Here is a 23875-nt window from a genome sequence, read left to right as displayed (position 1 = left end):
ATGATTATAAAAGCTTCTAAGAGTAAAATGTGAGATGTAAAGTTACTCTTTCTATTTGAATTTATGTGTCTTAGTTGATTGCACATGGAGTTTAAAAAAATAACAAATATTTTTTAATCTCATGGTTTAAGCTAAAAATTAATGTGATGTACCATTTTTTTTTTCTTGTGGTTTTAATGTTGGAATTAAATGATTTCAAAATATAAAATGAGATATTCTTTTTGAAACAGACTAAGCAAAGTGAGCCACTTAGTCCTCATTTGTGTTCTTTAATAATAAAACGTCAGAATCTGAATACACATCTGAATATTAAAATGTTTGTATTAAGATTTGAATGCTAAATAATTAAGATTGTTTTTTCAACTTTTGAATGCATAAAACTTATTTTTATTAAAATAAATATAAATATAAATATAAAAAAATAGTAAATTATCTATAAATATAATATATAATAAAGTATTAAATTATTCTAATATGTATCGATTAAAAATTTCAAAAAACCATATGGCGATTGGTGGTGACGATAACTAGTTTTGGGGGTCGTAGATGTTGATTGTGGTGTTATGGGTAATGGTTAGCGGTGGCTAGCAGTGGATGATAATGATAGCTAATAGTGGTGGTTGACAATATATAATAGTGATCGATGGTTGTGATTATTAGTAATGATTGATGCTTGTTGTGGTAATAGTAATTGGTGATGACGATTTTAAATGTTGGCTAATATACAGTGGTTAACAGTTGATTGTAGCGATTGACAATGGTGGCGGTTGTGGATGAGGATGTTGATGGTGATTATGGGTGGTGGGAGTAGATAATGGTGGAGGGCGGCACGACGACAACAGTGATAGTTGATAATGTTGGGCGATGGCAGTAGCGGTGATTGGGTGAAATCAGTGAACTTCCATCTTTGTTGAAATCCTTGGATACACATCTTAATAATATTAAGACTTTGTTACAGATCTTTAATCATTCAGATCTATTCAGACCCATTAAGTGGTTGTAACATAAACAATACAAACACACTTAATGATTAACATATGAATAATTAAAATTCAAACCTGAAAAACAAACAAACATAGTAATCGAGACCTGATTGATTAAAATTAAGATTCACATTGAATGTAAGTAAACGAGGCCTTACATTATATTGAAACTAAGGGAATTATTTGTTTTCAAATTTAAGAACATTCTCTTCAGAGGGGATTAAAAAACATTGTGTGTCACAAAAAATGAAATTAGGGACCCATTTCGCCATAAGAGTTTTTTACTTTTTTCCGAAAAATGTTTTTACTTTATTTGAAAATCAAAGTTTGACCGTGGAAATTCCAAATACAACTTGAAGTTGTACTTGAAATTTGAAAAACACCTAAAACTTTTTCACTTTCAGTACATTCAAACAAACAAATATTCTTTGCAAAAATTATAACTAAACACAACTTCATCGTCACTCTCAAAATTCCAAACAAAGTGAAAAATAGTTAATTTTCATGGCCAAACACCTACTCCCTCCATCCTAAAAAAATTGTCTTCCTTTCCTTTTTTATTTGTCTCAAAAAGATTGACACCTTTTCATATTTAGAAACAATTTAACTTTATGAGATGAATTACAGTCACACAAATTTTCAAGGCTTGTTTTGGATCACACATTTCAAAAGTCTTCTTTTATTTTTTAAATTTTGTGACAAATCAAATTAAGATAATATTTTTGGAACGGAAAGAATACTAATATATGACACTCTATTGAAAGCGAGGGGGTGGTCGGTAAGTACTTTTTAATTTTGCATAAAAGGTAAAGACAAAAAAATAACAAAACCCACCATTGGCTGATCCACTCTCTCTTTGTCATAGATACTTTCCTCAAACAAGTGTAGCACATCCAAAGCACCAATACTTTTTAAATTCCCCACTTGCTCTCTCCCTCTTACCTCCCTCCATCTATTAATTTTCTCCAAATCTTAACACATCCAATTTCAAAAACAATTCTCACACATTAAGTTAATTATTACTTCAATGTATCCTTCATCAACATCTTCTTCATCATCTTCAATGAGTCACAGCAGCAGTGGCCTCACGCGCTACGGTTCAGCTCCTGGTTCATTTCTAACCACAGCAGTTGAATCAGTCATTAATGCTAATAATAATAATAATAATAATCATCATGATTATTCTGGTCAAGGATCTCATCACTCATCATCGCATAACATCGGTCCTTCGAGGTATTTTCAGTCAAATTTGGGGTCTTCCAAGGAGTCATTAAAGGAACAACCGGATAATAATTTAGAGAGATCATTTGGTTTTAATGACCTGACAATGGGTAGCGGTGGTGGAGGAGTTATGGGGACGAGTTCAACAACGCCGTTGGTGAGACATAGTAGCTCACCAGCTAGGTTTCTTAATCAACTCGCTGCTGCTGCTGGTGATACTACTGGTAAGTTTTTTACTTACTTTCTCTAATTTCTTTTTGAAGTGTGAATTGACCAATTTGACCTTCCTGTATACTCCCTAGTAATTTCAACATAGATTTATCAAGTTTGTAAAAATAAAATTTCTATTATAATTATAATTCAAATAATTTTAAAAAAATATAAGAAAAATATGATAAAAATTAAAGAATATAACTGGTAGATTCCCTTAATAATAATAGGTTCATTGAAACGAAGGGAGTTATGACTTTTTTTTTTTTAAACTGAAGATGCATAATACTTTAACAAGAAATTATAAAAAACCAAACAAAAATCTTCAATGACTATATTGGAGATATTATTGTGTTACCTTGGTGTGTATGATTCCTTTTTTTTTTTTTTTGTCTGCTAAAGTCTTCAGCTTTTGGTGATTTTTTAACCAATAAGAGCAGACTTTTGCTAATTGACTAATCACAACTGACTTTGCATAATAACAAAGTTTGAAATGTAATTTATATTTTAAGTATTCATTCATGTGACAGCGTTTGATTGAACACATAATTTTTAAAAAATAAACTTTTAATGTATTATAAAGTATTCTTCAAACTTTTGTGCTTAAACATATCATGATAATTCTATGATGTTTAAAGCATGCAATTGTTGTTAAATGAAAAGGTTGAAGTTACAACAACATATCCGGTGAAAGTTTGAAGTTAACTTTTAAAAAAAAAAAATATATAAAAACGTATCTTTTTTTCTAAACAGACTAGATAGAAAGAGTGTCATATAAATCGAAAGATAGAAAATATGAGTAAAGTTAAATTGGGAATAAGGATTCCCACAAAAGGAAATAATGTTGCTATTTTCCTTACATCTTGTGGTACTATTATTGGTTCTTCAAGACCTAATTAAGCTTAATGCTTTCTCATTATAATAACTTTAATGAACCTTGGTGTATTTTGCTTAATAGCGTGGTAGAAAAGGTTGAAGTTAAACAACAACAACATATCCGGTGAAAGTTTGAAGTTAACTTTTTAAAAAAAATATATATAAAAACGTATCATTTTTTCTAAACAGACTAGATAGAAAGAGTGTTATATAAATCGAAAGATAGAAAATATAAGTAAAGTTAAATTGGGAATAAGGATTCCCACAAAAGGAAATAATGTTGCTATTTTCCTTACATCTTGTGGTACTATTATTGGTTCTTCAAGACCTAATTAAGCTTAATGCTTTCTCATTATAATAACTTTAATGAACCTTGGTGTATTTTGCTTAATAGCGTGGTAGAAAAGGTTGAAGTTAAACAACAACAACAACATACCCGGTGAAAGTTTGAAGTTAACTTTTAAAAAAAAATATATATAAAAACGTATCATTTTTTCTAAACAGACTAGATAGAAAGAGTGTTATATAAATCGAAAGATAGAAAATATAAGTAAAGTTAAATTGGGAATAAGGATTCCCACAAAAGGAAATAATGTTGCTATTTTCCTTACATCTTGTGGTACTATTATTGGTTCTTCAAGACCTAATTAAGCTTAATGCTTTCTCATTATAATAACTTTAATGAACCTTGGTGTATTTTGCTTAATAGCGTGGTAGAAAAGGTTGAAGTTAAACAACAACAACAACATACCCGGTGAAAGTTTGAAGTTAACTTTTTTTTAAAAAAATATATAAAAACGTATCATTTTTTCTAAACAGACTAGATAGAAAGAGTGTCATATAAATCGAAAGATAGAAAATATAAGTAAAGTTAAATTGGGAATAAGGATTCCCACAAAAGGAAATAATGTTGCTATTTTCCTTACATCTTGTGGTACTATTATTGGTTCTTCAAGACCTAATTAAGCTTAATGCTTTCTCATTATAATAACTTTAATGAACCTTGGTGTATTTTGCTTAATAGCGTGGTAGAAAAGGTTGAAGTTAAACAACAACAACAACATACCCGGTGAAAGTTTGAAGTTAACTTTTAAAAAAAAAAATATATAAAAACGTATCATTTTTTCTAAACAGACTAGATAGAAAGAGTGTTATATAAATCGAAAGATAGAAAATATAAGTAAAGTTAAATTGGGAATAAGGATTCCCACAAAAGGAAATAATGTTGCTATTTTCCTTACATCTTGTGGTACTATTATTGGTTCTTCAAGACCTAATTAAGCTTAATGCTTTCTCATTATAATAACTTTAATGAACCTTGGTGTATTTTGCTTAATAGCGTGGTAGAAAAGGTTGAAGTTAAACAACAACAACAACATACCCGGTGAAAGTTTGAAGTTAACTTTTTTAAAAAAAAATATATAAAAACGTATCATTTTTTCTAAACAGACTAGATAGAAAGAGTGTTATATAAATCGAAAGATAGAAAATATAAGTAAAGTTAAATTGGGAATAAGGATTCCCACAAAAGGAAATAATGTTGCTATTTTCCTTACATCTTGTGGTACTATTATTGGTTCTTCAAGACCTAATTAAGCTTAATGCTTTCTCATTATAATAACTTTAATGAACCTTGGTGTATTTTGCTTAATAGCGTGGTAGAAAAGGTTATAATAACGAATTAAGTTTCAAATACGTGAAAAAAACAAAATCTTAGTTTTTATGCTAAAACCTAATTATCAAATTTAGTTAAGAAGCTAGTTGTATAGTAAGTGATTAAAAATACATGACGGGTTATTGATTGCATTTAACGGCCAATTAGCTATAGAGATGAAATGAGAAAGTAGGTTTCTTGTAGATAAAATTAATGGATGATTAACGTCATTTGATCTTATTTTGATCATCCATTGGACTATATTAACTTCTTAATGAATTGTCATGAGATTAGAGTACAAAAGTAAGATTTACTTATGTCACAATTAGACGTTATAAACTGACTAGTTGAGCTATTAGACATATATTTAATTACTCAAAAAAGGACTCATAAACAGTAAGTGGGAAAGATGCTTAGAGTTAGTTTGTCTCATCTTACTACATATAACAAGTTGCAAATAAAAACGACTAAAATATAAAAAGAGTTAATGCCTCTTAGCACTTATGTATTTGTTTATGTTTAAAGGAGACACTTAGCACTAATAAAATCTTTAATACCTCCTTACAGCTTGGAAATTCATTTTTCTTTCCTTCCATATGATTAGTACTGTAAACTTTTAAATTTACAATAACGAATGTATCATGTCGACATGCTTGGGGTTTTGTTGTTTAGTGGTAAGCTATGTTGCTCGGACCCTTCACTTTTGCTGTCGTATCCGACACGACACGACACCGACACCGACACCGGATTCGTGTCGGATCTGGTCAAACGACATTGGATACTTTGACCAAATCCATGGACCAATCTGAGAAAAAATTTGAGGCTAAATTGAAAGAAACGGAGAGCTCTTGAAGAGTGGACACTTATTGTATCTAGAAGGGTTTCAAGTTAATTAAAAATTAAAATTTAATTATAAATGAAACATAACTATAAAAAATTATTTTTGTTTTTTATTTCTAGGCATAGATTTAGTTATTTTTCTTATAATTTTGAATTATTTTAACCGAATCCCCGCACCCGTATCCGCACCTAGATCCGTACCCCCAAATCTTAAAATTTAGATTATGCCGAATCCGACCTCTAGATCCGTACCCGTATCCGACACTCGACACCGAGTCCGAGCAACATAGTTGGTAAGAGCGCAACATGTCATATGTGAACGAGGCGCATGTCATGAGTTCTAATCATATTATAGACAAAAAATTGATCTTTAAGTAAAATAAAAGTAGAAGGACGGGCCAATCATGTATCTTCAAATCATGCACCATTGATCCTCAGAAATTTATCGATTATAAAGATAAGTATCATCATATCGCAAAGAGTTTAGCTAATTCTATTGTTCCTTCGGTGAGTGCCATTTTATGTCTGTTCTTTTTATCCTGTTTACTTTCCACAAAATTCTAATTATCAGTCGTTTGGCAAGGTGAAATTGTTTAAAAATATAGTCTTTCATTTTAGATAAGCAAGAAGTAATTTGTTACTCCACAACTCCAACATAGTTTAATTCGATACAGAACTTTGAGGAAAAAAAAGTTTTTAAAATTTATGGTCTTAAATATGCTAAAACATTTGTGGCTATAAAACTTCTCATTAATTAGCCTAAAAGAAAAAAATCAAAAATCAAAAATAAAAATATCAATACAGAAAAGTAACATTATTTTTTGAACGGATAATAAAAATGTAGTGTTACATGAAGTGGAACTGAGAGTCATTTTTTTCTAAATTATTTATGTAGGGGAACAAATCTTGGGTTAGTTAGGGTAAACGCAATCAGTTTCCTAATCTAGAAGGTACTATATAAAGTAAAAGTAAGCAGCCGCAAACTGTTGTTATTGCTCTTTGTTTATCGAGAATAAACTTATCCGTAAAGGGCAAATTAGGAAATTAGTGGAGCTAATAGTTAGGTCTTAATCCTGTCTGAACTCTTGGTGACATGTAAATGTGGGTTCCACATATGGGGAAGGTGAATGCATGTGTCATGTGTGTGCACCAAGTTTCCAATCGCCCACAGCATTTTGCAAATGAAACCACTGGTATTATAATATAAATTAATTGATCATGCTGGATCCCTCTTTAATAAGAAAGAATCTCATAAGGCATAATAAGCACTAACAATAGGGCCTCTTTTTTTTTTTTTTTTTTTGAATTAATTACAGTTTAAATCCCTCAATTATTGACAAAAAATTAATTTTAGTCCTTATAGTATCTGACTATGCATATTTAACCGTTAATTACTTGTTATGTGCACTTTTTATCTCTTTGTCTATGAATATTCACAAATTTTGAGGATTATTAATTGTTCCACCATTTGATTATTCATGTGTTGTGAACGTGTAGTGTTACTCCATATTTGAGGGTATTATTACTTGGTTCTTTTAACTATATCGAATTGAGGGGCAGGAGTCAAATTTTGATTTTTTTTTTAGCTCGGGTTTTGGTCTAATGATAAGAGTGCAACGGTAATGTGTGAATTACTTTCACATTCGACAAGAGTCTAGTATTTAAGTGAAGAAAATTAGAGAGACCGACTCATTATCTATCGAATTTCAAACCGTGCGTTACTGACCACGCAATCTCTCAAAAAACATTTGACCTTTTTATTATTATAATGGCTAGATCCTTAGAAGCAGGGAAGGAAGAAAGAGTGGTGCAACTTGCAAAATTTGATTTGATATTAGGTTGGGAGTTAGAAAAACTGTGTGTTTATTATCAACTGTCAAAAACTCTACAACTTTTTTGGTATATAATAGTCTGTTTCAAATAAAAGGTAGTTTCTATGATCTTTGTCCGACAATATATATTGATTTGGAATAGGACATACAATATGTGTATGTTTTGACCACGAAATAAGGCAATTTAATCTCTATCAAAATCTTAAAAAAATACTACATCGATAGCTTAGTTTTAGGTATAATATTAGAGCATTAACATTATTATTAGTCTAAGTTAATTTGTGTATGAACTAAGTCATGTTCATTAATGTCAAACTTGAATGGGTCAATCAAGTGGTGCCTGGGTTCCTTTATATTTATTTTCCACCTTATTGTAATTGATGCATTAGAGGTTGAATGCTCAATTGAGCACAAGAGTCTTCTATTAGTTAAGTTGTAGTTCTCTTTTCTTCAGCCCAAAAAAAGTTCATAATAAATAATTAATAAATAAAACAAGTAACAACTTAAAAATATGTTAACTCCATTTGTTCCATTTTATGTATCACTGTTTCTTTTTAAAATTTATTCCAAGAAGAATGGTCTGTTTTGATAGATTAAAATTCTTTAATTTTTATTTTATTTTATCCTTATTGATATGCTTTTATGCCATAGAAATGTAATTGCATGTTTTAGACGGTAAATTCTAAGGATACTTGTGCTAAAAGTCCTTATTTTATTCCTACTCTGTATCCAATCAAATACTGCTACATAAGCTACTAGAATATTGAATTGGAGTGAATACTTTATAATTCATGTCAATAAGTTATTTATTCAAAGCTTTCCAACTTGATCGAAATTTCCAGCAATACTAGAAGTACTGAAAAATTAGTTAACTATATACTCCCTATGTTCCATATTATAAATTTTGTGTCCAATCAAACACAAACTTAAGGGGTAGGATAGAAAGACTTAAGGAACTTTTAGGGGCACAAAAGATGTTTATGGTCTTTGTAATTTTATATGAATATTGTGCAAGTAGAGATTACGGGGTCATTTTTGCATTATTATTATTAGTAATTTAGTAGAGCAAGTTGCCAATTGGGCTCCAATGAGCTAGCTGCCCAATGAACAATAGATAATATCATTGTCTTGTTTCCTTAATCATGATCTTAGTAAGAAGCTCCTTATTGGAGGAAGTGAGCATTTTCTTTGGTTTTTTGTTGGGTCCAAACTTTCAGATAGCAAGTTGACATTAAAAAAATTCTAAAGTCCCAACTAGCCAATAAAATAACAAAGAAAAAGTTTTGTCCCTTTATTTAATTGATGGTGATTGTGCCTAGATTCTTTGAATCCATTTTTGCTTATTTTGAGGTCAAGATGCATTCACCAAACAGCTCCTAAAATTCTATGACTGGTCAGTTATCACGTGCATGGGTATTTACTTGACCCGTTATTCCCACTTGCTCTTTATAATAATCCATTAATATTATTATAAATGATTTATATCTTAGCAGCCACCTAAAACCAGCCCAATGTTTTTTGAGTGCTTCACTAGTTTTCAATAATTGATGTTCTTTTATCCATCTCCCTTTTCTCTCCTTCTAAAATATTTTCAAAAATTTTCACCGGTTGTCTGTCAGAAACAATTGTTTAGTAAATGATCCTCCTTTTATTTCTGTTGCAACTTATGGAGTGGTCTAAAGGTCCTTTTGAACAAACTGAAAATCTTATGAGAAAAACATTAAATTTCTAAAATTTTGTAGATGTTAGACTACATTCTAATATTTTGTCAGTCCCAAGGGTTATATTTGTACAACTTTTTAGAATAGGGATAAAATTTAAATGATGACCTAAAAAAGGCACATTTAGGTAAATCACGGCCTTTTCTTTTTCTATTTATATACTACTATTATTCAGTCAGGATATATTGTCATAGTCCCTCCTCTTTAAGATGTCTGAAAATGACTTATTTTTAAAACAGACTTGCAAGATTAACAAAGGTAGAATAACGGTTATTTATGACAGAAATGACATGCCAAATAAGGGCTGAAAGGTTAAAATAAACAAATGAGTTTAAAGTCATGTGACATAGACCATGTTGCTAAGGTTTATGTAAGGTTGTTTTGATCCTAATAATAAGACGAGAGTTTCTTACTGTGATAATTTGTTATGGATTTTGCAATCTCAAAAGGTTGCTCTTTATTGATAATTGAGCTTCAAGCAGCAACATACTCAATGTAAATGACATATAAAGTTGTTTAAGTGCATTTTAATGTAAATATTAATTTACAACATCGCTTGCTACAATTCTTCTTCTTTTAGTTTGATGAAATAATCTATGTCTAAAAGAGGTTTAGAACATTGGTCATTCTTGTAATATGTGGAATCACAAAGAATTTTGTTAGCTCTTAAAACTACCTTTTGAGAATACTGAGTCATTGTTTTCTATTTCTTATAGTTTTATTCTTTCTACCATTTAATTTAATGTAACTAACGAAGAGTTATGATTGTTGTTGATAACTTTCTGTTCTATTCTGATTAACCTACATTCGTCTTTTTAGTCCTTTGTTGATTAATCATCTTTTGCTATTCCTATAGTAACCAAATGTTAAAAACAATTTAATTCCTCAGAGCTCACATCATAACACCACACAGTAGGAAAATAAGTGTGATTTGCTCAATTTGATTCTTTTTAGTTGCTATGTTGCTTGAATCCTCCAAAAATGCCACCACAGCGTGTCGGATCCTCCTAAAGTCAGTTAATAACTTTTGGAGGATCCGACACACACCCGGCTGCATTTTTGAGGATCCAAGCAACATAGGTTAGTTGATATTTCTTGTAGTATGGTACTTCTGTGCTTCTTGTAAAACAAGTAGATCAGTCGTTATTACCCCCATAGCCCAAATTAAAGAAGTTTACTACTCCGATAGACCAAAACAGATTTTATCACTGTAACTTTAATTTGAGTAGCAACATTCATACCTTGTCAAACAAAGACTTCAATTAAGATACCGGAACCAAAGGCGGGCAATTTAATCTGGAAAACAAGAAATTCTTTATGGTAGGTCTGTAATATATTTAAATTTTGTCAATGAAGACCTTAAGATACAGAACCAAAGGAAACCAAATGCTTTGTCAACTAAATTTTGTTTTCCGTGATACATATTTGTAGCAACCTAAGTATAGTCGCCATTAAAATGTTACTTTCCGTGGAGATTACAAGGGTCACACTAGAACTATCAGTTTTTGTGGCTACCAATTTGAGTCGCCACGAAAATGCTTACTTTTTGTCGCTGTTAGAGGGGTCGCCCGTGAAACATTCATTTCTTGTAGTGATTTTAATGTGGAAAAAAAGAGCTCGTTAGGGTTGTAACTTGTAATATAATTCAAGTTTGACTTGACGTTAGGGTTTTCAGTTTCAATGGGGAGAGGAAGCTACAACTCGAAAGGCGTTGGAGATAGTAGCCGGGGAATAACAAGGCTGAACTCTCAGCTTAGTTTCACTAGGCAAGAAGCTCTCTCTCAAATAGCAGAGGAAAATGAGGATGTTGAAGGGACCAGTACAGACAATGGCCATCGAAAATCAACACATTCTTATGCCACTGCAAGTAATTTCGCAATGGGTTCTTGGGAAGACAACAATTCTATAATGTTCTCTGTCACACCGAGCAAACGAGCCAAGCACATTAGCAATGACATTGTCAATGGGCTCGATGAAGGGGAAACTCAGGTAATATTACTGAAACTTTGTAAAAGAATTCTTTTCCCGGTGAAACTCTATTTTGTAGTAGCTAGTGTTAAAGGGTTGTGTTTTCTTTATCCTGGTATTTAACAGTATTTAACAATAAGTTTGTGTACGCTCTACCCTCCACAGACCTCACTCGTGGAATTACACTGGGTATGTTGTTGTTGGTTTTTAACAGTATTTATGCGAAAAAAACGAGATCTCATATTAAAGATATTAAACTTCTGGATGAAAAAAATATCATGTGCTTTGATTTGGTGTTCCCAAAATCTCAATTTCTTTCCTTCAACACACTATTACTTGAAATCTTTCGAAACGTTGATTTAATTCTGCTTTTGACATTCATTTATCCCTATTTTCCTACCTTTCTTCTTTCTTCCAGCTAATAAACTTGATAAACACATAAACTTTCACTGTTTGAAGTCTGTGTTTTCAACATGTCAACGGCACTAGATATATTTCCTTTACATTTCCCCCTTAACAGCCTCACTACCTATGTTGCTCGGACTATCCAAAAAGCAAAAATCCTTCCGTACCCTTGTCGGATCCTCCAAAAATGGTCTACTTTTGGAGGATCCAACACGCACTTGTTGACATTTTTGAAGAGTCCGACCAACATAGCTTACTGCTATACTCTGTATATGATTGTTTTCTTTCTGCAGCAGATTGTAAAATAGGCAAAATATTCCATGTTGGCATACTCAATCTTGTTTCTCGTGCGCAACTCTCACAAATATTGATGAAAACTGCATTGTTATTACTTGGGAAGGATGAACTGATGTTTTTCGATTTTTGAACCATTTTCAGTTTCAGTTTGGCTTGTCTCAGACAGCACTAGAAATGGCGTCTATGGATAGATTGCTGCACATCCCCGAAGATTCTGTTCCTTGCAAAATTCGTGCCAAGCGTGGTTGTGCTACTCATCCTCGCAGCATTGCAGAAAGGGTGAACTTCAAATTTCTTAAGTCATTGCTTTACTTGGCCTTTTTAATGAACAAAGATAAAAATCCAATTGAACTCTATCAACTTATTCTTTCCTTGGTCCGTTTCATTTTATATGGCTTTGATTGGGAATGAAGCTTAAGAAAGATAGAAAGACTTTTCTATTCACAAGTTGAATATATATAACAATACCAATCAAAAGTTATTGTATAACTTGTAGTCTTTACTCTTTAATATATCATGACATTCCTATGACTGCAAGAGCATGTCATTAGGATGGATTATTGTCAAAATAAAAAAAAAATGTCATTAGGATGAAATGAGAAGTATAAAGTTAAAGAGTTTCGGCTATAGAATTTACTCATTCTATTGGAAAAGACGACGAGTGAAACAGACGGAATAAAAAGATAGTCAATCAACTATATGAATTTCTCAAAAGAACTTGTACCATTTGAGAACTTATATTACTCTAATGTTTTGATTAAGTGGTACAAAATAAGTTTTCCTTTTAGGTCAACAAATTAATTTCTTCGTACTTCAAGAAATGTTTTAGTTTGATCAGTCCTAAATGAATATATTATACACGCATATTGTTTGAAAAGAACAGGTAATAATCAGCTGAATTTGGACGCGGCATTTGTAAAAAAAATCCTGAAAATTTGGATAATCATAGCTATGTTTGTGCGCTGATATATACATGATAATGAACATTATTTCCTTTTCTTATCTTGTGCAGGAGAGAAGAACCAGAATAAGTGGGAAGCTAAAGAAGTTACAAGATCTTGTTCCAAACATGGACAAGGTATAGTTCTTACTTGTGGTTCAATTAAGTATTTTCTCATTCTTTTCATGTTAACTTCATTGGTAAAGAAGATCATGAGAAATGGCTTTAGGGTGTTGGGGGTTCAAACAGTGGTGGATTCAAAATTTTGAGTTTATGGGTTCTGAATAAATTTTATCCATAATAAATGGATTTCTTAACCACCAACCCCACCCCACCCACCCCCACCCCCCACTCCCGCCGAAACCCAAAAAATAAGAAAAGAAAAAAGGGAAATTGGCCAAAGCTATTGGGTTCTGTCAAGCTTGTAGCTAGAACTCTAGCTCTGCCTCTGATTCAAACAGGGAGTGTCATTAACTTTTAACCCGAACTTGTGGTATAGCTATGAGGTTGTAAGCATAGCTATTTATGAAGTGTCTCATATACTAATAAGGTTTGCTTGGAACGGAGAAAAATAGTAGTGAATTGGAAGTGGCAAATGGTACTTCCAACGCTTATAATTAATTGGATACTTCTTGCTAAAATGCTGTTCAACTATCAGTTTAGTGAATAAGTATAGATCTTTTGTGTAAAAAAAAGAACTAATCTTTCAGTAATCTTGGTTTTATGCTTGATTTTCTTATGTTCCTCTTCACACAGTTTTTTCAGTTGGCTCTTCTTGGAACATGCTTGAGCTTGCAAATTTTATCTTCTTATTAATTTTTTTGCAGCAAACGAGCTATGCTGACATGCTGGATCTAGCAGTGCAGCACATTCGAACCCTTCAAGATCAGGTTCAGGTGTGTACAATAGCTTTACTTGATCTATCCTGTTACATGTGCCTAGGTGTGAATATTATTTTAGTTCAAGTATGGCTAGGTATGTATGAAAATACTTTTATTTTATGCTATGCAGCGTCTGTGTCTGATCATCCAAAAGCTATGCATTTTTGGAATATCCGACATGAGTGCAGCAATAGTTTTAGAGGGTCTAAGCAACAAAGCTTATGTTTTCACCTAGTGTTTGCACCAAACAAAAAATTTAACCAGCATTACAGTCCTAGGGGTATAACCAAAAGTATCTATCGTGACTTCTATATGAGATAGATAATTCCATGATTGTGGTATAAATTTATCCTGATTTTAAATTTAAACCAAATTTTATCAGGATAACCCCCTTAATCCCTCTAACCCAACCGCTTGAAGATCATAAATTCAAGTGAAAATAATTAAAAAGATTTTTTATGGGATGTAGGTCTAATATATTTTCCAGAAAGTTAGTGATGGAGGAAAGATGATAAGCTTGCAAGATTAACCAGCCCACATTTATACCTGTCAATGAAGTAGTAGGATTATATTTCATATATTTTCTTTTTCTTATGCAGAATCTGAATACAGAACTTGAAAACTGCAAATGTGGATGTAAGAAATCAAGTCAATAACAGTGCATACAAAATGGGAGAAAGCACTTTAGCTGAAGATTGACCTAAAGGATTTTTGTCACCATTGCTTCGTGGAAACTCAAAATTTGTACATAAGGAAGCAATTTTCATACTAGCTTTTTAACGCCAAAAGTGAACTCTCTTGGTCGTTTTTTCTTTTTTTCAGTTAGACCGCGTATATGATTGTTTTGGACTATTTCTAGTTTTTTTTTTCCCCCTCTTAACATTTAAGTTTTAATTCAGTTTTGGGTTTATTTATGTTTTTGGATTCTTTTCTTGAAGATCATGAAGCTAATTCATGGTGATAATTTCTTGATGATGGACATCTACTTCTCCATTTCATTGTTTGGTATTATAAATGGCAAAAGGGGTCAAATTTGGTCATGTACTATACGAAAATAAGCGATATGTCCGCCACTAGACTTCGGTTTAATATTTACCCATTGCTGTAGTAAAACAAATGTTTCGTTTTGCCTTTGTTATCAACGCCCCCGTAGCCCTCTCACGATTGGATTTGAATCAATAGTGTTACCACTTACCAACGATACTTTAGAAAATGGGAAAGTTAAGGCATGTTGAGGCTTTTGCCTCTTTTCTTTTTTATTTGGATAACATAAGCAGTGGATCTTTGAAGAATCCTCTAATCAATTGGAAAATTTGAAGATATTAAGGGCAGTTGAATATACAATTGATATAGCGGATGTGTTATTACAGAAGTGTCCTAATCTTCAAGAACTTGGTATCACTATTTTTTTGACGATGAAGAGATTTGTACTTTTAACAGTCCCAAATTGGAGAATCTTTCCCAGCTTCAATTACTTGTCCTTTACTTTCGTAGTAAAAATCTCTTATCTTTAAACTTGCCTTCAAATCTAAAGTTGTCATTTGAAGGGCCTCATATAGTAAGAGCAGTTTCCGTGATTGTGGGACTACATCTCAAATTAATGGATTCGGATTTTGAGTGGAAAGTGTAGTGGTGATACGTCTGACAAACTTAAGTTGTTGAAACTGGTGTACTTATGTGTCTCAGGGTGGGATGCCTCAGATGCATCTTTTCCCCAGCTATAAATATTATTTGTTATAAGACGGCTAAGCGTCTCGAGGAGATATCAAACACTGAAACAAATTATTTTGGTTTGGTGTGAGAACCGGAGGCAAATTTAGGATCTCAGGAGGATTAGTTCACCTTCGATTTTTTTATAAAAAATAAAAAGATGTAAAAATGCATTTAGTAGGGTTCAATCTCACAAGCTTAAGGGATTAAACCCAGCACTTGACCAGTGCTACACCCAGTCTAGTTTGATCATGTGTTCCTTCAATTAATATTACATATATTTTAATGATTATATACATAATATACTGAGTTTAGTCGGGTGACCATGTGTTCACGTGACCCATATTTTACACATGAATTCTCCCCTGGCGAGAACAAATCTTTCAAGAGAGCAATTTAAGGGAGAAGTAGAAGCATTGAATGAAAACACCGTATTGAACTCATTATCAAAGTAAGCAACAAATAAACTCCTTTGTGCTATTTTTGAGTATCGACATGCATCTAATGTGCAAACATGTTCAATATAGGGTTGGTAGAATATCTCCAGAAGCTGTGAGTCAACCCCTGTTTGTCACAAGCACGTGATAGTGGTTATTTCCCCCCCTTTAATTTCTATAATCCGTTCATCTTACACCATATACAACACCTAAATTCGATTAAGGAGTGAACAAAGACTTCACGATCAGACAACTAAGACAGACTTGCTCAACATACTACCAGTGATCGACAAACATGTAACAATTTTCTATCTAGGAACCAAGAAGAAAAGACATAAAAGCAATTAGCCATTTCCCCTTCTTAATAATTTTCTGCCAAATATTCCGTTCACGCCTTGTTCCTATTGGATGTAGTTCTCGTGATAGCAGAAATCAAAAAATGTAACTTTAATTTCTTGAGTACAATTAAAAATGAAGAAAAAAAAGACAGTACAACTCATGTTAACTAAAGTGTACAACATTGTTGGGTTGAATTAAAGTGAAAATCTAATATCATTTGCTTCTGTTTAAAGAAAACTACTACAACATAGTAAGTCTTTTTTTAATACTAGACAGAAATAACAATAACAGTTAGTTCCTGATGTGATTTGATGAGACTGATAATGTATAAAATCCTTCAGAATACTAGCCAGTTTGAACTATTTAAAGAGCTTTAGTTATTCACATGCAGTTACAATTTGAAACAGGAGTTTGTTCATCTGCTATTTGTGACAATGATGCGGATAAATACTGGTAACTCATTTATTCAAGTTAGACTCTCACAAGCTCCAGTAGCAATTTCATGCCTCACATAACCATCTTTATACCTCCTTATTACCTCCTCTAAAACCAGAGACTTAGAACTCAAGGTGCTATTCCAAATAAAAAAGGAAAAAAGAAACAGTGAGCCGGAGCAGTCTCAAGGATGCTTTTCTCAGCTATTAGTGAATGAAAAAGCTTTTATTTCAGTCAAATGACACTCATGAAACTCTATGTACCTTGCAGGTAGAGTTGTTGGAGACATGAGATTAACCTAAAAATTCAATGGTTAACTCTCTTGCAAGCCAAACTCAAAGGAATTGGAGGGTCTGAGAACGAGCCGTTAACAATTTGATCAAATATCCACTTATTAGCTGCTTCTGTGAAATGAGTTCCATCCCAACTAACTCGAACTGATGGATCTTTGCAAGACTGTGCGATCACGATCTCCTGTCCATTCACCACTTTCTTACTCCCACATTTAATGAATCTGTTGTAGTTGTATTTCCCACCATGACCACAACAAGCGAGGAATGGGTTCTCAAATCCTGTCATTACATATAGAACACTTAATATGCATTTCTAGTTATATAATCGTTAAACTTATCAGGTTTGGTCTAAGAATAGCTACTGCTAGTCATTTCTCTACATAATACTTCAAAATCTAGAAGTGAATGCCATGAAAAAGATTAAAAGGAATTCAAGTTGAAGGTCCTTGGTAAGTTAGATCATGGGATTACCTAGCTTCTTTGCATGACCGATGAGCGAGTATTTAACCGAGTAGACATCAACGTAAGTGATTGCAGCTAAAGGAAGTTCTTTCCTGAGCTGAACAACCGCTTTCTTCAACTGAAGGTTGAAGTATTTTGACACTTCATTGAAGGGATTAGCACAGCCATACTTATCGATTTGTGCTGCTGTGATAAGAAACCGGTCCATAACGTATGGTAGGCAACCTACTGGTCCAGTGTTGTGAATCCAAAATGATCTTCCGCCTTTCACATATATTTTCTGCATTTATAGCAAATGAATAAAACTGGTATAGAAAACAAGTAACTAAACGTAAATTGGTAAAGTTGAGCTGGGGAGTCCGATTGTCATATGTTGGTTCTATTTCACTGACCTTTATAACATTGGATAACTGAGAGAGTAAATCAGGAACATAAGCCTTTACTTGCTCAATCGACATATTGAGCTTGTAGCCAGCAGTGAGATCATTTTGGCCAATATCGAATGTGTACAATGCTTGAGAAAAGTCTTCCTCCTTCGGCAACAATTGGCCAAACATATTACCTGTGCAGTAAAACAAAACCTTTAGCCTGTTACAAAATTGAATTCTAGTACTTTCATGTACACTCTATTATTGCTTTGCTCAATAAAATTAGTACCTTTCTGGCGAATTATCTGGGACCTTGAATGAAAATCTGAGAACTGAACACCCTGTACATCAAGTGAAATAGGACTATATCCACTCTGAGTCATGGTTGTGTTTTGAGGTCTAATTGTTGATCCAGCTGTGGCAAAATTAGCTCCATGGCTGAAGTTGGAACCAATTGAATCAAGAAACGCGCTAAGATAAGGCAAATCTAAGCCTTCAGCTGGCAGTTCAAAAATTAGGAACACAAAAAAAAAAAAAAAAAAAAAGGATCAGAAGCTGAACAAGCATGTCATAACAAGAAAAGAAAAACGTGTCCTTTGTCTGAAGGTTATGTTTGGTTTTCAGAAAATATTTTTCCGGGAGAACATGTTCCACCAAAAGGATAAAAATGACTTCCTCTCTTATTTTTGGACGAAAGCCATTTTCCTTCTCAATTATCTCAACTTTTAACTTCATAACACTGCTTTAACCAATATTTAGACATCATTAGCAACCGTTAATATTCAAAAATTTCATCAAGACACTCTCTGGTTTGCTAATATTATTATCAATATTTACAAACATTTTCGATTTCTACCGCACATTGAAAATATTTTTCAGAAAATAAGTCATTTTCCAGAAAACATTTTTTCCAAAAAATGTACCGCACACTCCCAAAGTCTCTAGGACTAAGTAATTTCTCGCAGCTGGTTAAAAGTAGCGGCAGAGTCATAGACCCAAGGTACGGGTTTGACCGAACCCAGTAAGGCAGTAACATTAGTTTGAACTCTATATTTGTCTTAAGAAATTCATTTAATGTGTAAAAATTATTACCGATGAAATCAATGAGGAGACGGCCATCGGAGAAGCGACCAGCCGGGGCATGAAAGAAAGTTTCACCATGTGGATAAGGAGCTTGTCCAAATGCTGCTGAAAGACCACCTGTATCTGAATTTGAGTCACCAAAGTTGAAAATGGCTGGAAAATTGCAACTGCTAAGACATAGTACTTGGGTTGGCACTAAACACAATAATAGTATCAAGATGTCTGGGAATTTTACCATCTCAATTTTTACTTGAACAAATATTCTGTTACAAACTGATAGATGCCAAACACATAAAAGGTATTGGCTAAAAAGTTGGTCCTTCCATTTTTCAAGACTCTGACTACAATTTGTAGTCATTATTAGTCAATGAATTGCCTATTCAATACTTTATTCGTCAGTCATTTTTTTATTGCTGATAGACTATATTGATTTGATCCATTCTATTGCGTAATTTAAGGAGATAGTTAATTGCTTTTGTAATTCAAGAACGTGGGATTCGACCTGTACTGACCTAGTTACGTATTTTAATTGACCAAATGGTCCTCAAATTATGCAATCAATTTTGATCCGTAAACTACTAACATGTCTTGCCGGTTGGATGGATAATGTATCCATTTAATAGTTTAACTTAAGATCAATTCTTCCACATGTTAAGGTCAATTTGCGTAAAAAAAAGATTTATCCATATCAATCCATAAGAGAATTTCATCAAAAAATGAAAGGAAAAAAAAGGACAAACAACATGGTATTGAATGTAGGTGTAGCTTCACTTCATTATACAAAATCATTTTTTAGCGACTCAATTTTATTATAGTTAAAAACAACAAAACATTTCAAAGACTAAAAGCAGGCAAACAAACTATTTTCGCCTGTTGTCCTTTTTTGGGTAAATGATCTTCTTTTAACTTAAGCACCTTTTATATCACGGTCTAAAGATCTCTTTTAAGCAAATTTGTGCGAAAACGTTTAAATCATGGTCTAAAGTTTTGTTAGTTATTACAAATGGTAAGCAATAATCTAATATTTTGTCTATAAAACGGAGTGACCTATAAGGAAATAATAAATTAAGTCTAACGTTGTTCGAAAGAGAAATTTATTAAGAATTATATTTGCACAACTTTAAAAAATAGGAACAAAAGCTAACTAATGACCTAAGAAAAAACCTAAAAATGGACCTTTGCATAACTCCTACGAATCAGTTTTAATCAAGGTGAAATTCTGACTTGAAAATGAAATAGAGGCTGACAACTAAAATTAAATATATCTCGCACTTTGGCAATCATTTGACAACTTCCCCAGGTAAAAATTAAATTTATTTTTAGCGTTTAGGGTTTAGGGTTTACTTTTCTACCTGTTGTTTACTTTTCTTCGTTTTCCATATTATTTGTTGTTGCTACTATTTTCTTCTCCTTTATTCTAAGCATGACTTCTTTGCTACTGTATTTCCTTTCCATAGTTGTCTTTGATATGATTTACTTGAGCCGAGAGTCTATCGGAAAAAGCCTCTCTTTCTTCACAAAGGTAGGGGTAAGGTTGCGTACACACCACCTTCCGTAGACTCCACTTGTTGGGATTACACTGGATATGTTGTTGTTGCGGAGACATAACAAAATGCACAATCAACTCGATAAAGGCTATATATAGCAGTACATATTGCTGAAGACGAACAAAGAAAGCTTCTTAAGCTGGGGAAATTTAATAGAAATACAAAATGTAGAAAATTATCTTCACTTAGAAATAAGTTTAATCAAAAATAGAAAAGCAAGCAGAATTTTGTACGGTAAGAACTGCTTAAATTCATGATCCAAAGCATTACAGCCAGCAATAAAAGACCTAAACACAAACCTTCTTAAGCTAATGAAATTAACATGTAATATAGAAATGTTCATTCGATAAAGTAACAAACAAAATGTATAATATTACGTATCTCTGAACTACTGAATAAAGCATTAATCAAAGAGTTAATGGTCAAAAACACACTTGAACTATCATTTTTTCGGGAGTTTCACATCTCAACTATTAGTTGTTCTCTTTTTCTATCTGAACTAGCATCATCTATGTATTAAAACGCATGTAGAAGTTGATTAGGACAACAATTAGATGTTCCATTTTCCTACCTGAACTATCACCATCTACTCAACTAGGTCTGTTTTAATCTGTGTTGGTCGGACTCTTCAAAAATGTCTACGGGTGCATGTCGGATACTCCAAAAGTTAGTGCATTTTTGAAGAGTCCAAGCAACATAGGTTTTAATACATATATGGTGATAGTTGAAATAGAAAAATACACAGACGTTGATAGTTCAAATAAGAAAAGGGAACAACTGATAGTTGGAGCGCGAAACTCACGAAAAAATGATAATTTAGGTGTATTTTTTACCATTATCTTTTAATGAAAGGGCAAATAAACAAAAGAAAAAATTATTCAGGTATAAAATTAGTAATTATTTTAATACAAGACAGAAGATAAAGTAATTAATACATGAATAACTAAACCCTACATAAAGTAGTACATAGCTTTCCTCATAATTAATCTATGATTTATTAATACCTGCACAACTCTAACCCGCTACCAAATGATCCCTTACGTATCTCAGAACTATTGATTAAAGCATTAAATCAAAGGAAAGGAAAATGTATCTTGCGGAAAGGACAGAGTCAGGATGAACAATACGTCGAAATAGTTCCAATTGTTCAACGCAAAGTCTTTGGAAATCAGCACTCGGTAATACTAAACCTCTATTCTTCCCTTCGTCCTTTTCAATTCTCTGTACGAACTCCACCAGTGACGTGGAAGCATTACGTATTGCCGCAACAACAGCTGACGCCGACTTAATCTTTGTCATTCTTAATTTAGGTATTTTCTGTACTTATTTCTTGTACATTCTAAGTCGTATCTGCTTAAATTTCAGTGGCTTATTTCGATACTTCCAATTAGGGGTGTCTTTTATTAATCGACCTATCGCACCAGGTGTGGAGACTATGGGCGCAATCTTTTGTTCGAACATATATATTCAGTCGCTAGGCACTTAATTCTTATCCAAACAAACAAAGTTGTAGGGTTCGAGCGAAAACAAGAAAATGGTCTGATCATTCTTCTCATTTTTATTTTGATTTGTAGCGAGATTTATTGGAGTATGCTATGTGGGTTTCTGGTTGAAAGATTTCTGACGTTCATCAAGTGTTTGAAAAAATATATCTGCTTGAAAAATCTTACTTTGTTTGCACTGTTAAGTAAAATTTTGATTTTGTATGCTACTTTTAAATTCCTTGAATGTTCAGAGTTGTACCATAAAATTGGTTTATTTGAGAACCTTTTTAGAAACAATCAAATTCTCTATGTTTCACGCCTCTAGCCTCATTGAACTCTTTCAATAAATCAGGTATATATATGGTTAATTTTTATATATTCTTGTACTTTTTATGCCTTTTTTGTTTAATGGGTAGTTATTTTTATTTATTTATTTATTGTCAATTACTTGATGGGTAGGCCTTTCATGTTTTCTTGTTCCATTTTTGTTTGTCTGTGTGCAACCCTGTGTAGAATGTGAATATGCTTGGTTTAAAGATTCAGTTTATTTTTTTGGGAACCTTTTCTGTAGTTGGGATTTTTATATTCTTGTCAAGTCTAATTAAAGGAAATTGCACTGGAAGAAAGATTTAATGGATCAAAGATCTCACCTGTAGTTACAAAAGAACGTCGGTCGTGGAAGTGAAGGTAAACTTGCACTTCTATGGATAACTAGACGGCGTATGCCCGTGCTGTGTACCGACTCAATACTTTAGATTATAATGTATGTATGTGTATGTAGTTATGTTTGGATAATATATATATATATATATATATATATATATATATATATATATATATATATATATATATATAATATAACATTGTAGTTTGTGTTCTGTATCCAAAGCTGTCGTTTGGTTGCTAGTCAAAATAGTCCCGGAATTACAATTTCGGGATTAATTTATTTCATTTATTGGTATTATTTTATACCATCTGAAAGATGGTATAAAATAATTCTAGTATAAGTGGGTTAAGAAGGTATAAGTTGAGTTATTCCAGCACTAATTTTTATACCATGTTTGGTATAAGGTATAAAATAATTCGGGGATAAATCTATACCTTATACCAAACGTGGTATAAAAATTAGTACTGGCATAACCCATTTTATACCTCAAACCAAACGACCACTTAGTTTTTGCTATGAATACAAAGTTGGCAAAAATTTATTAATACTTTTTAAAAGAGAAGACTTGTTTAAAAGGAAACTATTTTTCTCTTCTTGAAATAAAACAATAATAATATTTAAGCATCAGTTGATACTTTGAATTTTAATTCAATTAATTTAAAGGTATAAAATACTCTACTATTAATGTATGTAGATTGGAACTGAAAAATATTTATTATTTTTTATTAAATTTTGATTTATATAATTCTAATTCAAATTATTAAATTGATTTTACATGTTTAAAACGAAACAAAGTAGAAATTTGATTTTCTATTTAAATGAACAACTACTATTTTTTAATTTTTGGTAAATATTCTTGATTTATCTCATTTTGCTTGTCATGTATCTTTTGCACGGGTTTTTAAGGAAACGTCAATTAAAATTAGAATTTGACTAATTTGTCTTATTAATTATTTGATCTCCATTTAATATTATTTTTCTTTTATGACATTAATTTATTTTCGCATTTATTAGATTAAGGAAAAAAAATATATATTTTATTTTAAAATCTAAATATTTTAAGTATATTTATTTTAGTAAACATAACAAATAAATGACATGGCGGAGTAGCAAATATAACGGTTAAATATCTAGATTAGATCTGAGACTAATATAAGAAGAGAAAAGAAATTGTATGGCTTGACTACTTAACCTTTTGAAAAAAAGCAATAATATGGGGTCC

At 32.1% G+C, this 23875-nt stretch overlaps 2 protein-coding genes across 3 annotated transcripts; one reads left to right on the top strand and one right to left on the bottom strand.

Moving 5' to 3' along the window:
• The first annotated feature begins 1822 nt into the window (after nucleotides 1-1822).
• Nucleotides 1823-14809, top strand: LOC132610086 (transcription factor bHLH128-like). 2 transcript variants are annotated; one of them, XM_060324344.1, is made up of 6 exons: nucleotides 1823-2428; nucleotides 11013-11326; nucleotides 12149-12286; nucleotides 13020-13085; nucleotides 13775-13843; nucleotides 14428-14809. In XM_060324344.1, exons 1-6 carry the CDS (start codon nucleotides 2011-2013, stop codon nucleotides 14482-14484), a joined length of 1062 nt encoding a protein of 353 aa, XP_060180327.1. In that variant the 5' UTR covers nucleotides 1823-2010; the 3' UTR covers nucleotides 14485-14809. The 2 variants fall into 2 exon arrangements, with proteins under 2 accessions (XP_060180327.1, XP_060180326.1); XM_060324343.1 differs by having other exon boundaries at nucleotides 11004-11326.
• Nucleotides 14810-16667: 1858 nt separating this feature from the next.
• On the bottom strand, nucleotides 16668-19399 carry LOC132610303 (GDSL esterase/lipase At3g26430-like). Its single transcript, XM_060324611.1, has 5 exons — nucleotides 18965-19399; nucleotides 18162-18371; nucleotides 17897-18066; nucleotides 17514-17784; nucleotides 16668-17321 (listed from the first exon to the last, which is right to left on the bottom strand). Exons 1-5 carry the CDS (start codon nucleotides 19311-19313, stop codon nucleotides 17056-17058), a joined length of 1266 nt encoding a protein of 421 aa, XP_060180594.1. The 5' UTR covers nucleotides 19314-19399; the 3' UTR covers nucleotides 16668-17055.
• Nucleotides 19400-23875: the final 4476 nt, after the last annotated feature.

The sequence above is a fragment of the Lycium barbarum genome, chromosome 9, assembly GCF_019175385.1.
Source record: "Lycium barbarum isolate Lr01 chromosome 9, ASM1917538v2, whole genome shotgun sequence".
In the NCBI taxonomy this organism is placed as follows: Eukaryota; Viridiplantae; Streptophyta; class Magnoliopsida; order Solanales; family Solanaceae; genus Lycium; species Lycium barbarum.
The sequence above is the reverse complement of the archived record's forward strand: the minus strand, read 5'-3'. Positions and strand labels throughout refer to the sequence as shown.

Excerpts from the sequence above, each read along its gene's own strand:
- LOC132610086 (XM_060324343.1), top strand. The coding sequence starts at position 2,011 with ATGTATCCTTCATCAACATCTTCTTCATCATCTTCAATGAGTCACAGC. Across the intron at positions 11,327-12,148 it reads TCGATGAAGGGGAAACTCAG|TTTCAGTTTGGCTTGTCTCA; the intron begins GTAATATTACTG and ends AACCATTTTCAG. Across the intron at positions 13,844-14,427 it reads CCCTTCAAGATCAGGTTCAG|AATCTGAATACAGAACTTGA; the intron begins GTGTGTACAATA and ends TTTCTTATGCAG.
- LOC132610303 (XM_060324611.1), bottom strand. The coding sequence starts at position 19,313 with ATGACTACAAATTGTAGTCAGAGTCTTGAAAAATGGAAGGACCAACTT. Across the intron at positions 18,372-18,964 it reads TCTCCTCATTGATTTCATCG|CTGAAGGCTTAGATTTGCCT; the intron begins GTAATAATTTTT and ends TTGAACTGCCAG. Across the intron at positions 18,067-18,161 it reads CCAGATAATTCGCCAGAAAG|GTAATATGTTTGGCCAATTG; the intron begins GTACTAATTTTA and ends TTTACTGCACAG.